General features: G+C 45.2%; 1 protein-coding gene across 2 annotated transcripts in view; it reads right to left on the bottom strand.

The window, feature by feature from the left end:
• The window catches only part of ARRDC1 (arrestin domain containing 1), a 53532-nt gene that overhangs the window by 3689 nt on the left and 31878 nt on the right, over positions 1-17965 (bottom strand). The window contains exons 3-5 of one of the 2 annotated variants that reach the window (XM_083485978.1): positions 4540-4590; positions 840-994; positions 372-551 (exon numbers count right to left, since the gene is read on the bottom strand). In XM_083485978.1, coding sequence (XP_083342104.1) covers positions 372-551; positions 840-994; positions 4540-4590 — 386 coding nt within the window. Of the gene's footprint in view, positions 1-371; positions 555-839; positions 995-4539; positions 4591-17965 lie in introns of both variants that reach the window. The other variant, XM_083485977.1, reaches the window with a different exon arrangement.

The following is a 17965-nucleotide window of genomic DNA, read 5'->3' as shown; positions in this document are numbered from 1 at the left end:
AAGGAGAAGGGGACAACAGTGTTCTCGAAGCTACCGGCATGAGTTTGACCAAACTGTGGGAGGCAGTGGGAGACAGGAGTGCCTGGCCTGCTCTGGTCCATGGGGTCACGAAGAGTCAGACACGACTAAACAACAACATCCAGACCTACCCCAAGTACTCCAAAATGGGCCTATTATTCTGAGGAGAACTCAGTTGAATACAACCCTATAGTTTTGCCTTGGATTCATCAACAGCTAATCCTAATTCTTCATAAAGACAGCTTCCTATGTTCCTAAGATTGCATTTGCAGCAAGGGAACGAAAAATGAACAAGTGCCCCTCAAGCAAAGCTGAGCACCTAAAATACACTATCAAAAGTCTAGCCCAGTTACCTGGATGAGGCTGGCTACAATGGTGCTGGTGTCCCGGCCTGATTTGTTCTCAATGTCTGTCCGCAACTGGATGACCTGCCCTACAACGTAGCCCTTGAGGTCTGTGGTGGCTGTCAGGACCATGTTGCCAGTTTTCACGAGCTTGTAGCTGAACTTCTTTGTGATCGACGTTGTGTTTGGCTGCTGCAGAAAAGGGACACTAGGATGAGAAGGGAAAACACAGCCTGCCTGCCACTGAGTTAGGCCCCACCTGCACTATTCATTTAAAGCACTATGAGGCCACTTTGAACCATCATTGGCTCCTCCTCTGAGAATCCTGTGAACTATAGTTTAAGGTTGATGAAGATGGCGAGGAGATTCCTATTCCCCTCACGGAATTCCCAAAGTGGTTTAATGATCTATCCCTTGGGATTGAAAAGCAAGGTGTGGGGGTGCCTACCACCTTCCTTCCTTCCCACCAACCCTTACCTCAATCTCAGGGATGTCATTCAGGTTCAGCGGGCAGAGAACATAGAATATCTTGCTGCATTTGTGATCCTTGGAAAACCGTGGTGTCTCTATCACAGCTTTGACCTGGTGCAAGACCTTCCCAAAGGGGCCCTCAAAGGATGTAGGAGCTGAAGCTGTTTTCCAAAGAGAAAAGAGTCAAGACATGGCATATAATGTACTTCCCCCCCACCTTTTAAACACCCACGCAAACACACTTTCTTATGACTTGCACTAGAAAAGAACAACAAAAATATTTTGCCAAAATCTCATTCTCCTCTAGGAAAAGGTTTTGACATGCATACGTTTTGCAAACATTAGAAGTAAAACCAAAACCGTACATCTTCTTGATTTCTGATGGCTTTGGGGAGGAGGGTGATGGGGGCATTTTACAACCATAAGCATGGCTAAACCAAGCCATTTTGGCACCTGAGGCAGACCCCAAAATGGCACCTCCCTCCCCACCAGGGAAGAAATGGTGAGGGAAGATCTACATCAGGAATAAGGTGGGGGTTGGGGGAAAGGTTGACATCAGGATCTGCTGCCCTGGTGGATCTTGCCACCTGAGGCAATCACTTCACTTCACCTCATGACTGAGCCGGCCCTTTCCATAAGGCAGACCTGCACAACTTGGCAGTAGGTAGGGGCCAAAATTAAAACAGGCTAAACTTCTTTGGACCAATTTCCAAGTAAAGGTATAATTAATGATTAAACTGTTTTGCGAATAAACTGTATTATTAAAAAGGGAATTTTCAATTAACATAAATTAACTTGGTGGGCTGCTGGGCATCAAGGGTGGGGTAAGAAGCCCTCATGTTGCTGCCGCTCACCACATAGCGGGTGTCAGCTGCGTTGGTCCCTGTTCAATGCCAGTAACGACCAAAAACACAGCAGAAATATATGACTCTCACTCCTCTCGAACTAGAGATAGATTGGCAATGGTTGGTTGCTGTGGGTTACGTGACAAACGGGAGAGGATGTTCAGTGGCAACCCACCCACCAAATTACATGATGAGCACAATCAGCGCTTTTATTCTGGGGGTACTCAGGGGTATGCAGTACCAGCACCTTTCCCCCCTAGAAGAAAAACATTGGGCACAATAGCAGAAGGCAGTTCAAGTGGTGCATGGAAAAGCACTCATTACTTCTTTACTTTCTTCTACATTTTTTGCAGGCCACCCAAAATCCTTGGGGGAGCTGCAAGTGGGCCGTATGTTGTGCAGGTCATAAGGACTAGAAAATTGTTGCTTTCTTTTTTAAAAAAAGGAAAAGCAGGCGGATACTGTAAGCTGCCTTACAAATGCCAATTGTTTTTATTTGTTTAAAATATTCACGAATCACCTGCAATCATAGCTCTCTAAGCAATGTACATTGCAGAATAAAATATGGAGCATACATAGTAGAAAAATGGTACAGTATTTTTTTTTTTAAAAAGGGACAAGATAAAATCGATGTTCCAGAAACGGCATGATGATATCCATACAATCCATAATTAGTATAGATATCAAATTTCAGAATGTAAATATTCTTAGGAATGTTCAGTTCTGTGCTTTGCATCAAAGTCTGTTTTTAATTTGGTGTTTGCATGGACTATGAACAGCCCCAGATAGACACATTCTTCAACAGCCCCTCTTTCTTTTTTAATGTATTTTTATTAAAGATTTTCTTGGTTTACAAAAGCATGTGCAATGTCTCTCTCTCTCTCTCTTTTTTCTTCAAGTAACATTTTTTACAAATCAGTTTCATTTGTTGAGACATTGGGAAGGAAATGGGGGAAAGGGGTGGAGGGGGGAAAGGTGAGTGGGGGTGGGGTCGGGTGGCGATGTTTCTATTTTCCTTAATATATGTGGGGTTCTGCGTCAGCCAGCAGCCCCTCTTTCTAAGCATTTTTAAACTCTCTTTTTCAAACCTGATTTAGAAGTTCCTAGTTATTTTAGTTAACTGTTTATTCTTTATATCCCAGGCTTCCTTTAAACAAACAAACAAACAAACCCTCAAGACAAACTGGAAACAGCCCCATGGACACCAGCTTAACAACTCTGCAACTTGGCTAGGCAGGAAAGGTGTGACCAGCCGAAAGTCCACCCAGTGAACTTCATGACAGAGAAGATGGTCTTATGCACACACACAAAGTCAAAGTTCAGCCATTCAATTAAAACAAACAAACAAAAAATATGATGAATAAGTAGGGGATTTTTGGGGAGGGGAATAACGTTCTTGTTTAATGTTTCACGGTTTTATATAGAAACAACCAATTTTAAAAATTAAGAGAGAGAATGGAAGGCATGATTTGAACCTGAAGACCCTGATGAGTGCTAATTGTGTGTGGGGGGGGGAGCACAGCAGATCAGCTTCTGTTCCACATATTCAGCTGTAGGGCTCATTCACATTTAAATTTTGCCCCATGCTTTCTAGGCAACAGACCCGCACTTTCCTGGACAGTGCTAGAGTACTTTCCCCCAACCCCACCACTTTCACCAAGAAAACCTGATCTTTAATGCCGAATTGGAACAAATGACAATTTGGGCTTTTCTGCAAGTTGCCAAGTGCCTTAAAGAGTAGGTTTCCATGAGGAAAGCGGCTGAGGAGGAAAAAATTAAAATAGAAATGCTATGACACAGACTGGAAAAGCACAGACCTGTGCCTAAAAAGCACAGTGAACAATTAGTGTGTATGAGCCCATAGTGACTTATGACCATGTGAACTCAGATGAAGGATTGTACATGCCGTATTTTTCGCTCTATAAGACGCACCAGACCACAAGACACACTTAGTTTTTGGAGGAGGAAAACAAGAACAAAAATATTCTGAATCTCTGAAGCCAGAACAGCAAGAGGGATCGCTGCGCAGTGAAAGCAGCAATCCCTCTTGCTGTTCTAGCTTCTGGGATAGCTGCGCAGCCTGCATTTGCTCCATAAGACGCACACACATTTCCCTTTACTTTTTAGGAGGGGAAAAGTGAGTCTTATAGAGCAAAAAAATACGGTATATTTAATGAATAAACAAATAAATAAGACAGGGAGCCCAACAAGAGGTGCAGCCAAAGGGGAGGAAGAGCCAACCCATTCTAGTTCCGTCCCCATCCTCTTCCTCCTCCTCCTCCTCTCTCTACAAAGGCAACATCGAGATGGAGGAGGCAGTGGCGGAATCTGACAGCTAGTAAAAGCCCCTGGACTGAACAGTAAGCAGCAAGGTGGACAGGTGGGGGCTGGCTGAAAGCAGACTGTGGTTGTTAGAACAGCACCTCATTCACATTCATTCACTTGACACAAAACCATGGCTAGCTCTTGCACAGGTTTTGGAGTTCATCTGACACCTTTGTTGCATAGTTTTTGTCGTTTGCTGAAAATAAACCTCCCTTTTCTGTCCGCTGATGCAACTGAGACCCACCACACTCCTATGATTTTTAACTGAGTTGTAAGCTGTTTTAACAGCGTATTTTAAATCATTGCAGCCTGCCATGGTAAGTTAGGGTGAAAGGCAGGTAAGAGATCCAAATAAAATTACCAATAATAATAGCAATATCTGACAGCAGTTAAGCACTTGCATGACACCCCAGGCAACCTTGTGATTGTGCTCACAGGACGTTAAAATCGAGGTTATAGGAAGTCTGAAGTCACTGTTCAGTCGCAGTCCTGGAAATCAATGGGAACAAGAGAGCAAAAGAATAAATTCACTGTACCTGGAAGCAGGAACTGGAAAGGGAATGTGTGCTCCCCAGCTGCCAGGACCCCTGCAAAATATAAACACAGAATAAGTGTAGGTAAAAGAAGAAGCCAGCAGGGACTGTAAAAGAGGACTTAAGAAGAAACAGGCCACATGCCCATCTAGACCCACATCCTGGCCTCACAGTGGCCAGCCAGGTGGCCTCAGTGAGAGGCTCAAAAGGAGGGCCTGAATGCAAACACCCTTTCTCCACTAGTAATTCCTAGCAGCCTCTATCCAGAGGCATATACTGCCTCCAACAGTGGAGAGAGAACGAAAGAAGAGAATGGGTCAGGCTAGTGCCCCATCTAGTACAGTGGTGCCTCGCAAGACGAAAAGAATCCGTTCTGTGATTCTCTTCGTCTAGCGGTTTTTTCGTCTTGCGAAGCAAGCCCATTGACGGATTAGCGGATTAGCGCTATTAGCGGCTTTTAGCGGCTTATCTGCTGATCGGATCAGCTGATAAGCGGCTTAGCAGCTTAGAAAAAGGGGGGGGAGGGGAAAAAACCAGCAGGAACTCTCAAGACATTTTCGTCTTGCGAAGCAAGCCCATAGGTAATTCGTTTTGCGAAGCACCTCCAAAACGGAAAACCCTTTCGTCTAGCGAGTTTTCCATCTGGCGAGGCATTTGTCTTGTGGGGCACCACTGTACAGCATTCTGTTCTCACCTTGACAAACCAGATGCCTGTGGGACGCCCAGAGGCAGGACCTGAGCACTCTCTGCACTTGCAATCCCAGGAAGTGTTATTCAGAGAGGGTGGGGGGGTAGTATGTAAAAAGAACCCTGCGGCTGGATGAGGCCAAAGGCCCATCTAGTCCAGCATCCTGATCTCACAGTGGCCAACCAGATGCCCCATCTTACCGGAGACTTTTTAATATATATTAATGTTGCAATACATATATGAGATGGGACACGGGTGGCGCTGTGGGTTAAACCACAGAGCCTAGGGCTTGCTGATCAGAAGTTCGGTGGTTCGAATCCCTGTGAAGGGGTGAACTCCTGTTCCTCGGTCCCTGCTCCTGCCAACCTAGCAGTTCGAAAGCACGAAGTGCAAGTAGATAAATAGGTACCACTCCGGCGGGAAGGTAAACGGCATTTCCATGCGCTGCTCTGGTTCGTCAGGAGTGGCTTAGTCACGCTGGCCACATGACCCGGAAGCTGTACGCCGGCTCCCTCGGCCAGTAAAGCGAGATGAGCGCCACAACCCCAGAGTCGGCCATGACTGGACCTAATGGTCAGGGATCCCTTTACCCTTTACCTTTACATATATGAGATCTTTACATATTGATACATATACATTATATTCGTAAATTCACATTTTCACATTTCATTAAGTTCCAACCTTTATCCCTTTCTTATTTCTTGCCCTGTGCCTTCCCTCCACCTGTGAGTGACTTCCTTGTTATTATTTTGCAACTTTATTATTGAGATTGTAATTTTGTATCTTGATAATTAAACATTCAATCTTAAATATCTGCTTAGCTTAGCTTAACTTTGTGAAATCAGTCTATACATATCAACAAATTCTTGTTGGAGCATCTTTTGGCCATGTATTCTTCTACACATTTCCATTCCTGGTTGAGATTTTGATTAGGGTTGATAATCTAATCAAAATCCATCTTACGGGAGACTTGTAAGTAGGACCCAAGTGCCACCCAACTATTCAGACAATGAAGAAATGGGACAGATTCCGTCACACGTGTGCCGTTACAGCTAATGTCTTGAAAGGTAAAAGTAAAGGGACCCCTGACCGTTAAGTCCAGTCGCGGAAGACTCTGGGGGTGTGGCACTCATCTCGCTTTACTGGCCAAGGGAGCGGGCATACAGTTTCCGGGTCATGTGGCCAGCAGGACTAAGCCACTTCTGGCAAACCAGAGCAGCACACAGAAATGCCCTTTCCCTTCCCGCCGGAGTGGTACCTACTTATCTACTTGCACTTTGACGTGCTTTCAAACTGCTAGGTTGGCAGGAGCTGGGACTGAACAATGGGAGCTCACCCCGTTGTGGGGATTCAAACTGCCAACCTTCCAATCAGCAAGCCCTAGGCTCTGTGGTTTCGACCACAGCGCTACCCGCGTCCCTGTCTTGAAAGGTAAACCAAGCTTATTCTACAGAAAGAAGCTGAACAAGTTCCACCCGAGGTCCCTACGAGGGAAAGCTCTCTATCACATGAGGCAATTTTGGCCAGCAACCTGGATGGCTTCAAAAGAGGATTAGATATATTCATGGAGGAACAGGCTGCTGGCCACGATGCCTCTGTTTCATTTCCACTGTTGGAGACAGTCCACCTCTGAGTGGCAGATTCTGGGAATCACAAGGGGGGTGGGGAGCGGGGCTGTTGGGCTCAAGTCCTGCCTGTGGGCTCCTCATTGAGGCATCTGGTTGGACACTGTAGAATAGAATGTTGGATCAGATTGGCTCCTGGCTTCATCCAGCTGTAGGTCTCTTTTTATGTTCTGCGTTCTTACATTCTTACATAGAGCACAGTGGTACCTCTGGCTGCGAATGGGATCCGTTCCAGAGGCCGGTTCACAACATGAAAAGAGCACAACCTGAAGCGCTGTATCTGTGCAGTGCGATTTGGTGCTTGTGCGCATGCATGAAGCGCAATTTAGCGCTTCTGCGCATGCGCGAGCGGCAAAACCTGGAAGTAACCCTTCCTGGTACTTCCGGGTCGCTGCGGGACATAACCTGAAAGAACGTAACATGAAGTGGACGTAACATGAGGTATGACTGTATGAAATTTACTAGTTGCTACTTCAGGTTAATTAATAATCCACAGGCCTTCAACATCTCACATGAAAATGTTTGACTTCGTACGACGAGGGTGAAAGAAGCTCAGTTTAAAAAAATAAAAAGAACACCAACTATAAATGTATTTTTCACTGTTTAAAAATAAATTTAAAAAAAAGATTAGGATAAATGCTGTCACCAGCATACCCTTTAGTAATACAAGTACACTCTAAATGTTGCTTGTAGATCTTCATAGCTTGGGATGCAAATGAAGACATGTGAGAAACTGAATCCGTTCCCATTTAATTGTGACTCTACCCAATTAACACTTCCCAAAGGCAGCAGATGAACCCAATGCATCTATCATTTGAATTTCACACCCCTCCAAATTTTGCAGGGCGGATCTCCAATTTTTAAAAGTATGTTAAAAAAGAGAGTATATACTTGGGGAAAGTGTACATAAAAATACATACTATACTGATGAAAGCAATATAAAAACCTATACTATATTAGGGGAAACTGGCTGCAAAAGTGCAAATTTTATACAAAATTACACACAATTTGCATATATCAGAAGAAATGCAAACATCTTTCAGAAGAAAGATTGTATGACCTTGTGATGTTGTGATTATGTATCTGTATCTATATGGTGTTGTGCTTGTATGATCGTATGATATTATGATTGTAAGATACAGTGGTACCTCGGGTTACAGACGCTTCAGGTTACAGACTCCCCTAACCCAGAAATAGTACCCTGGGTTAAGAACTTTGCTTCAGAATGAGAACAGAAATCGCACGACGACAGCAGCGGGAGGCCCCATTAGCTAAAGTGGTACCTCAGGTTAAGAACAGTTTCAGGTTAAGAACGGACCTCCAGAACGAATGAAGTTCTTAACCCGAGGTACCACTGTATTGGGATCTTATGACTGTATGATAATGTGATCTTGTGATTGCATGATTTAATGATATAGCTGTAAAATATGATTGTATGATAATATCATTATTGTGTGATATTATTATATGAACTTGTAAACGGGGCATTTGTGAGTGTGGTTTGAGGGGAAGGTCCCAAGTGCTGCCTCACGGGGTACCCAGGACCAAGAGACATGGGTGGTGAGGGAGCTGCTGAAGTGACCAGCAACATTTATGCCATGTTTGTCACAAGTCTTGCCCGAGAAGGTGCAAAACTACACTCGGTTGCCTTGCTGAATGAGAAGGCACAACAACTTGAGCTCACTAACCACACTCTGAGCTACTGGCCAAGAGGAGGAATTCCTTGATAGAGCAGAGTGGACTGTCCTGGAACAGTGATACACGTAGGGAGGTGGAAGATCTCCCTATGCAGGAGACGAACCTCTGGAGGAACACGACACGCGGATGCGAGATTGCCAGGATCCATGTATTACTGGAGTTGCAAGGTTGATTCCATGCCCTCACCATGGACACTGATTCTGGGCCAGAGGAGCAAGGACAGCAGTTGCAAACCTCAGAATACACCAAAATGTCTGTGGAAGGCACAGTTTACAGAACCATTTCTGCCGTTCCTCAGAGGAGGAGGAGACGAGTGGTGGTGGTAAGGGACTCCCTGCTTAGGGGGGCAGAGGCAGCAGTGTGTGGAGGTAGCAGGATGTCCTGGGAGGTGTGAGTCTTCCAGGTGCAAAGATTTATGATATGGCAGAGAAGCTGCCTAGTCTTATGAAGCCCACTGACCCCAACACCTTCCTTGTGGTTCATGTGGGTACATATAGTACTCCACACACAGCCTTCGATGTAGAGCAAGGGACTATGAGATTGGGCGGGACGTGGGTGGCGGTGTGGGTTAAACCACAGAGCCTAGGGCTTGCTAATCTGAAGGTTGGTGGTTCAAATCCCCGCGACGGGGTGAGCTCCCGTTGCTCGGTCCCTGCTCCTGCCAACCTAGCAGTTCGAAAGCATGTCAAAGTGCAAGTAGATAAATAGGTACCGCTCCGGCGGGAAGGTAAATGGCGTTTCTGTGCACTGCTCTGGTTCACCAGAAGCGGCTTAGTCATCCTGGCCACATGACCCGGAAGCTGTACGCCAGCTCCCTCGGCCAATAAAGCGAGATGAGCGCCGCAACCTCAGAGTCGGCCACGACTGGACCTAATGGTCAGGGGTCCCTTTACCTTTATGAGACTGGGCAGGAAGCTGAAAGGCCTTCAGTCATAGGTGGATTTTTCATCCCTCCAACTCCCATCAGCCCCACACAGGATGCCCAATGGCCAAGGATCCCATGAAGGGAGGATGGGAGCTGTTATCCAACAACGTTGGCTACCCCAGTGTGCTCAGCTTCAGGCTCTTCTGTCCTACAAACTAGGCTGAAATATTATACCCTGTCTGGCCACTAGGGGGATCAGCAATAACTTTTCAACTACAGGTACAAATACAGGGTGAGTCCTTTAAAAGAGGTCCTGTGGATACAGAGTACACATGTTCCATGGGGCCTCTTTTAAAAGACTCACCCTGTATAAATTAAGCTCGGTGCAGTCACCTCTTGTCTAGTTCTGGCACACTTGGAAAAATTAACTGTACCTGTACACCACACCATCCCCTCCTTAGACAGTACAGTGGTACCTCGGGTTAAGTACTTACCGTATTTTTTGCACCATAACACTCACTTTTTTCCTCCTAGAAAGTAAGGGGAAATGTCTGTGCGTGTTATGGAGGAAATGCCTATGGGTGGCATGCCTACGGATTTTCCTCCTCTCAAAACTACGTGCGTGTTATGGTCGGGTGCGTGTTATAGAGCGAAAAATACGGTAATTCGTTCTGGAGGTCCGTTCTCAACCTGAAACTGTTCTTAACCTGAGGTACCACATTAGCTAATGGAGCTTCCAGCTGCCACCACGCTGCTGCTGCACGATTTCTGTTCTCATCCTGAAGCAAAGTTCTTAACCCAAGGTACTATTTCTGGGTTAGCGGAGTCTGTATCCTGAAGCGTCTGTAATCTGAAGCGTATGTAAACCGAGGTACCACTGTAATGCGTATTGCTTCATTTACTTCACAGCTGGAAGAGCCATAGTTCACAGGTAGAGCATCATGCTTTGCATGCAGAAGGTCTGAGGTTCAATCCCTGCATCTCCAAGTAGGATTGGGTGAGATCCCTGCCTGAAACCCCGGAGGAGCTGCTGCCAGCCAGTGTAGACAATAATGAGCTACATGTGCCAATAGCCTGATGCAGTATAAGGCAGTTTCCTGTGTAGCTGAAGCCTTGCTGTGTCTGGGGGCCCTCCTGCTCATTCTGCTTAGTGCAACTCTGTACATCCAGCCCAGAGGCCTTCCTTGATGGCACCAATGACTCCGCCTCCAAAAGGTGTATAGAGGAGCACAGCTTAAAGGGGAAGCCACCCCTTGACCTCTGTGCAACTTGTGGAGGAAACAGCTGCAGTGCTGTGCTAAATGTATCCCAACATGACTCCAAATTTGTAACCACTGGGAAATGCAAATCCCATACAACTGTAAAAGGAAAAATAAACTGCTAAGATTTTTTTAAAGCATGTGAAGGCTGTCAGCTGAGCAAAGACTGCTAGAACAAGGTGGTCCCCAGGGCCGGATTTAGGTTCAATGAGGCCCTAAGCTACCGAAGGTAATGGGGCCCTTTAAATGTGATATTTTAGGGAGCAGGCTAGCAGGCGCGGGGCCCATTACTTACATCACAGGAGCCTACAGAAAACACTGTTGCTATATGTAGGTTTTGTTTTATTTGTTTTTCAGCTTATATTTTGGAAATCTACATCCAGTTTGTTTTTTCCTTTAAACTTTTTTGGGGGGGCCCAAGAGAGTGAGGCCCTAAGCTATAGCTTGTTTAGCTTATACAGTGGTACCTCGGGTTACATACGCTTCAGGTTACAGACTCCGCTAACCCAGAAATATTACCTCGGGTTAAGAACTTTGCTTCAGGATGAGAACAGAAATCGTGCTCCAGTGATGCGGTGGCAGCAGGAGGCCCCATTGGCTAAAGTGGTGCTTCAGGTTAATAACAGTATCAGGTTAAAAACGGACCTCCGGAACAAATTAAGTACTTAACCTGAGGTACCACTGTACATAAATCTGGCACTGGTGGCCCCTATTTAACTGAAGAAGTACCTTTATGTGAAAGTAGAGTACAGTGGTACCTTGTGTTACATACGCTTCAAGTTACAGACGCTTCAGGTTACAGACTCCGCTAATCCAGAAATAGTACCTTGGGTTAAGAACTTTGCTTCAGGATGAGAACAGAAATTGTGCTCTGGTGGTGCAGTGGCAGCAGCGGGAGGCCCCATTAGCTAAAGTGGTGCTTCAGGTTAAGAACAGTTTCAGGTTAATAATGGACCTCCAGAACGAATGAAGTTCTTAACACAAGTTATACAACTTAAGAAGAACTGCTTGCTCCTATATAGGGCCCAGTATAAGGCTGGCTGTTGCTGAAGCAACATTAGAGCTCTGCTTCCCTTCCCTCCCCTCCCCAACACTGTATCTTTGTTCTCTTCTGGCATTTAATGTGAGCCTTGCACAAGGAAGTTTAGCATCTCCTAGCTGTGGCAGAGGTCAATGCTTGCAGCAGGACAACTACCTTCTCTCCACAACCCATTATTTGAGTACTGAACCCAGCAAAATCTCTCTCTCTCTCTCCCCTCCCCAACAAAATATTTCCCTTGATTGTTGAGAGAAAAGAATAAAACTTGGTGTCTACAGTCTACTGTGTAATTCTGTTTACAGAGCAAACAAAAGCCTAATCCCCACCCCAGAGGGGGAAGAGGAAAAGATGCAATTGACAGCACTCACAATACATGAAGCAGCAGCTCTCAAACACTGAGAGTTGTTAACAAAAAGAGACTTGTTGGTTAGTGACTTTAGGCAACTTCACAGTCAAGGAGAGTTAAGCAGACAGAGGGCTCATCCACAATTCTTCTCGTCCCCAAACATCAGTCGGGTTTTCTGTGCATTTATGTTTGTTCTGATTCAGTGTTAATCAGTGGGTTTAAAAGCAGCAGAATGAAAAACCACTCAGGCTCATGCCTGGAAATCATAGGACAAGTGGAAGTTTGGATGAGCCCAGGGAGTGATGCATTTGAGAGATGGCTTGGGGTGATGGGCCAAGGTTTGCACACAGTACAGGGGAATGCAAGCTTGCCTTACAAGAGGGTTGTTGCAAAGATGAATGAAGGTCTGCCAAGTTCTTCACACATTCTAAAGTGTGCTGTGCTAGACGCCAACAGCAATACTAGGTTGGTGTTGTTCTCAGAGGCTGAGGTTTGAACTACACTCCTGATGTGTCCTCTCTAGGAAGTCTGCAACAAAGCCACTTTCAGCTTCTTGTCTGTGTGATGGGGGGGGGGAGATAATGACAATGACCTACCCTAGAGGGTTGTTGTAAAAGGGTAATGTGAGCAAGCAGCAGGTACTGCTGGATCCATGTACAGTGGACGCTCAGGTTGCAAACGTGATCTGTGCGGGATGCACATTCACAACCCGCAGTGGCACGTCTGCGCATGTGCGGGTTGTGATTCGGCGCATATGTGCATGTGCAAAGAGTGATTTAGAGCTTCTGCGCATGCGCGACAGCCGTAACCCGTTCCAGTACTTTCGGGTTTCGGCGGTCCGCATCCCGAAAAAACACAACCTGAAGCATCTGTAACCTGAGGTATGACTGTAAAGAAGCCCATAGCTCAGTGGGTAAAAGCCCCTGGCATTGCATGCATAAAGCACCACTGTCAACCCCCTGGCATCTCCAGCTAAGGGCATCAAGCACAAAGGCTGGAGGGGTGACTTCATCCCCAAGGCCTCAGACAAAAGTTAAAAACTCCAGCAGATACTACTACTCTTCCCAAGTCACCTTGACTCTCCTCAAGTTACCTTGGTCCAAGAAGTCTTGATCAGAGAAACAGCCCTTTTTTCCTTCAAGATTTGCTCAAAATGCCATTTCTGCCCCATTAAAAATAAAAAAAAGTCTTGATCATGGCAGACAGGAGTTCAGTGTATAAAACTCTAGAAGCCATTCAGGGCTTACTTCATTCCCAGAAGCCCGAACAAAGGGCTCAGTGTCTCCCCACACAAAAGCTTTTCCTGAAATTTGTTCACAGCTAAAAATACCTCTGAGAGAAAGTCATTATGCCTAGAGGCTGCTAGGTCAGATTCCACCTGTAAATGCCCCTCTCCCATTGTCCCCTTTGTCCAGGGAGGGAGACAGGCAGGGGGTTAGGTGGGAGCAGTGAACTCAGTGGAGAGATAGCTAGGAAACTTATTGGAGAGCGTCATGCCTTATTTCTGCAGAAAGCCATATGGAGCTTTCATTTAGAAAGAAAAGAAAACTGAGCAGTATATATTGATGGTGTGCCAGTGTAAGCAAGGCTTAGAGCAAGATTTTCCAGTCGAGCTCCTCCCTCTGCTCCAGGCACAGACAATAAAAGCAACAAATATTTTGAAGGATGATTTGTCGGTTTTTCGTCAAGTTACACACTAATTTATCGTTGAGGTAATTGAGATACAGTGGTACCTCAGGTTACATACGCTTCAGGTTACAGACTCCGCTAACCCAGAAATAGTGCTTCAGGTTAAGAACTTTGCTTCAGGATGAGAACAGAAACCGTGCTCCTGCGGCGCGGCAGCAGCAGGAGGCCCCATTAGCTAAAGTGGTGCTTCAGGTTAAGAACAGTTTCAGCTTAAGAACGGACCTCCGGAACGAATTAAGTACTTAACCTGAGGTACCACTGTACTTGCACAGATTTCACCAGCCAGCAAGATCAGGAAAGGAGGGGTTTTAAAGATTGTTTAAAAAGACTGAACATGCCAGAGCTACAATTCCCAGTAACCCTAAACTACAGTTCCCAGGAACCTGTTTTAATGTGTGGTGTGTACACAGCCTCAATAGTTATAGTGGGAATTCCTTGCAGATTACCACAGTGCCTGGAGACAATCAATCAATCCACAGCAGTGACCAGAGGAGAAATGACCACAGGGAGGACAGCAGAGAGAAGAAATGCCATGATGCATCTGCCGCAGCACAACCAACCACTTTCACCTGCCCCAGCTGCAACAGAACATGTCTCTCCCATTTTGGTCTCTACAGCCACAGCAGGCACTGCAACTCTCCAACAGTTTGACTTCATCCCCAAAGATGCCCTCCTCCATTGTCTCCTGAGACAGACAGATGCCAACTCAAAACACACACACACAAAGGCTGGGGACACTCTGACCTATAACTCCCATCAACTCTAAAACTTGGGGCTGATAAGAACTGGAGTCCATCAGCATTGAGGGGGGTCAAAGGTCTCCCAGCTTTGTTTTCCTTTAATTGCTGGGAGTGTGGTAGGGATAAGGCTTGTTCTTTTTATTGTATGTACAGTTGGATGAGAGTTGGGGGTTGGGGGGGATTTTGTGTTGTATATCATTTTAATTTGGCTTTTAATTAATTTTATCCATTTTAATTTATTTCATTATTAAGTGTCATCTCCCCCCCCAATAACCCGATTAACCAATAAAATAACAAGCCAAAAATCCTAAGCTCTGAATTCTCTGCTCATTGACATTTTCCCCCCTGTGATGCTTTTTATTTGATTTTCTTTCGTTATACAATTACATATTCCAATCTATACTTTAACTTATGTTAAGTGTAAAACAAATCCAAATAATATCCACATTTCTTCACCCGACTTCCCACAACCACACTGCAGCTTCTTCTATTCTATTTTCTTTTTAGTTGTGTTGATTACCTTTGTTATCTCATTTACACACAATAAATAACATATCTATCTGAATTTTTACTTTGTGAAATTTAGTCAATACATATCAAGGGTTTGATTTGGGAACAATGCTTTATAATATATTCTTCCATACTTTCCCACTCTTTTAAGTTTTTGGTTTGATTGTTGCCCAATTACCATTGACATAAGGCAGGTACCTTTGCTGTCTTGTTTCGTGCGCCTGCTAAAAACACTTCTGTTTATGCACGCCTCCCCAGACATGTGAAGTTGACATATATTTTAATCCGTATTTTTACCTTATAACGCATACTTTTAATTGTTGAGTTTACTCGTTCTGCTCTTCTTACGAGTTGTTTTTTTTGCTGATAATTCCAATGTTGATATACTTTGTAAACTGCTTAGAGGACTTATATGCAGTTAAGCGGAATCTATCTTTTGTTAAAATACTAATAGTAAAATACACACTGATAGTAAGCTAACAAAACACAAAAAACTTGCTATCCATCTTTTGAAATGGCAATAGGAATATTTGGCCTCTTTCGACCCTGAAGGTCAAAATATAAGCAAGAAATATAAGCAAGACCCTTATATAAGCAAGAACCCTCTCCCCTAGTACTACCTCCTTCGCCCTCTCCCCTCTGAGGTGCAGATAAGTCTGTGGGATAGAGGCCAAGTTTCCATGGTTTTGAATGCAAGCATATCTCTGCGCCTTTCCCATCCCATCCAGGTGGCTGCAACCTGCCTCACTGGCCACACTGCTGAATTGTTCTCTAGAATATAATAACAAGGCACAGGTTGGATGCTTTGGAGGAGGCGATCTGGTTTCAGAGGAGAAGAGACACTTGAAACATGAGCAGCAAAGGTAACTTCATCATTTTCTGTGAGGGAGGCTGTTTGGGAGCTGCAAGGAGCCAAGAGTGGCCAGATCCTGTCTGCTGGGGAAGAAGAGCTGCATTCCGTGGAGCAACAGTCAAGGGGCTTGGAACGCCCACTTCAGAACAAAGTAATTTATTATGTTCCTTCTAGCTCAGTACAGAGCAGGCTTGTCCCAACTGTTTCAGCCCCAGGACCCACTTATAACCCAAGCTTGTGTTGCGGAACCACTGCTTAATCCTTTACCATATATTTACATGATGCTAGCAGGCCTGAGACATCACCTTGCCAACAAAGGTCCGTATATTAAAAGCTCTGGTTTCCCCAGTAGTGATGTATGGAAGTGAGAGCTGGACCATAAAGAAGAATTGATGCTTTTGAATTATGGTGCTGGAGGAGACTCTTGAGAGTCCCATCGACTGCAAGAAGATCAAACCTATCCATTCTGAAGGAAATCAGCCCTGAGTGCTCACTGGAAGGACAGATCGTGAAGCTGAGGCTCCAATACTTTGGCCACCTCATGAGAAGAGAAGACTCCCTGGGAAAGACCCTGATGGTGGGAAAGATGGAGGGCACAAGGAGAAGGGGACGACAGAGGACGAGATGGTTGGACAGTGTTCTCGAAGCTACCAGCATGAGTTTGACCAAACTGCGGGGGGCAGTGGAAAACAGGAGTGCTCGGTGTGCTGTGGTCCAGGGGGCCATGAAGAGTCGGACACGACTAAACGACTAAACAACAACAAGCAGGGCTGAGAATGTCCCCTGTCTGAAACCCTGGAGAGCTTCTGCCAGTCAATGAAGACAATACTGAGCTTTATGGACCAATGGTCTGACTCAGTATAAGACAGCTTCCAGTCTTCCTATTCACTAGTCATCTGCCCACTAACCAGTTAAGACTGCATATATTCAAACCTATTTTGGCCTCTACATCTGAAGGTGGAAAAGGAGAATGAGATAGAAAGCTTATCATTTGAAGCAAAAGCAAGCTGGTCGTATCCACTGCGACACTCCTGTATCACTTACACAGTCATGGTTTTCCTAAAGAATCCTGGGAAGTATAGCTCATTAAGGGTCCCAATAGTTGACTGGAGATGCTGTATCTCCACCACAGAGCTGAAGTTCCCACAGTTCCTTGGGAAGAGGGACTGAGTGTGATGACCTATCCTGAAATTGTACCTCTGCAAGGTGAAATTTATTTATTTTTAAACTTGAGGTAACCTTTTCCCCTTACCTTTTAAAAATTAAATAATAATTATTTTTTGTCTGGGGCCAAGGGGTATACACCTGAAACCAAAAATCCACTTATATCAATAATCAGTAAGTTGTGGCCGTTTCTAATCCAAACCATTGTCTGCTTGAGTTTATTATTCATTTCTTACATTTAGCCACTACCCAGGGAGGGGGGTGGCACTGTGACTGGCTCCACAATAAACTAATCAACCAACTTGGTGGTGAGTTCCCCCACCTTTTTTTTACAGGGGGGGGGGAAACTGGTGAGGTGAATAGGAGTCTCTTGACAACTTTCAGAACCTTTAATGAATTATGGTTCTCAGGATTCTTGGAGGGAAGTCCTCCTTGTTACAGTGGCCTGACAGAAGCAGTCCTACATTCTCCATTCCAGCACTGAATAAACCAAAGGCTTAGTTGAACTAACAAGCATACAACCTTACTGGAAACCAATGTGGTAGTGTATGGTGTGTGTCATTAGGTACACACACACACACACACAAAGTAACTTGGCACAAATGATGATGCAACAAAGTCAAAAGGGATAGCTGTGTGTGGAGCAAACAGCTCCAATACAAAACTCCCTCTGCTACCAACCCAGCGAATCTTACTTTTGACACGAGGGAAGGGAGGAAGGAGGGAGACTTCTACCCAGTTTCACATGTGAAAACCCACATGTTTATACAAGAAACCAAGAACCACCTGTTGGGTCAGGCCTTCATCCTGTTCTAGATCCAGGTGCCAATTAGAGGAGGTGGGAGTGAGGTAGGGAGAGCCAGGAGGGCCTTTGGGCCAGAGTCACAAGTTCAGACATTTGTTATATATTTATACACATCAGCCCAAACGTGATGCACTCTTTCAGCTTAAAG

This window comes from Podarcis liolepis (assembly GCF_965112155.1).
Source record: "Podarcis liolepis genome assembly, chromosome: Z".
Classification (NCBI taxonomy): domain Eukaryota; kingdom Metazoa; phylum Chordata; class Lepidosauria; order Squamata; family Lacertidae; genus Podarcis; species Podarcis liolepis.
Note: the sequence above shows the minus strand (reverse complement) of the source record. Positions and strands in the feature narration are given on the sequence as shown.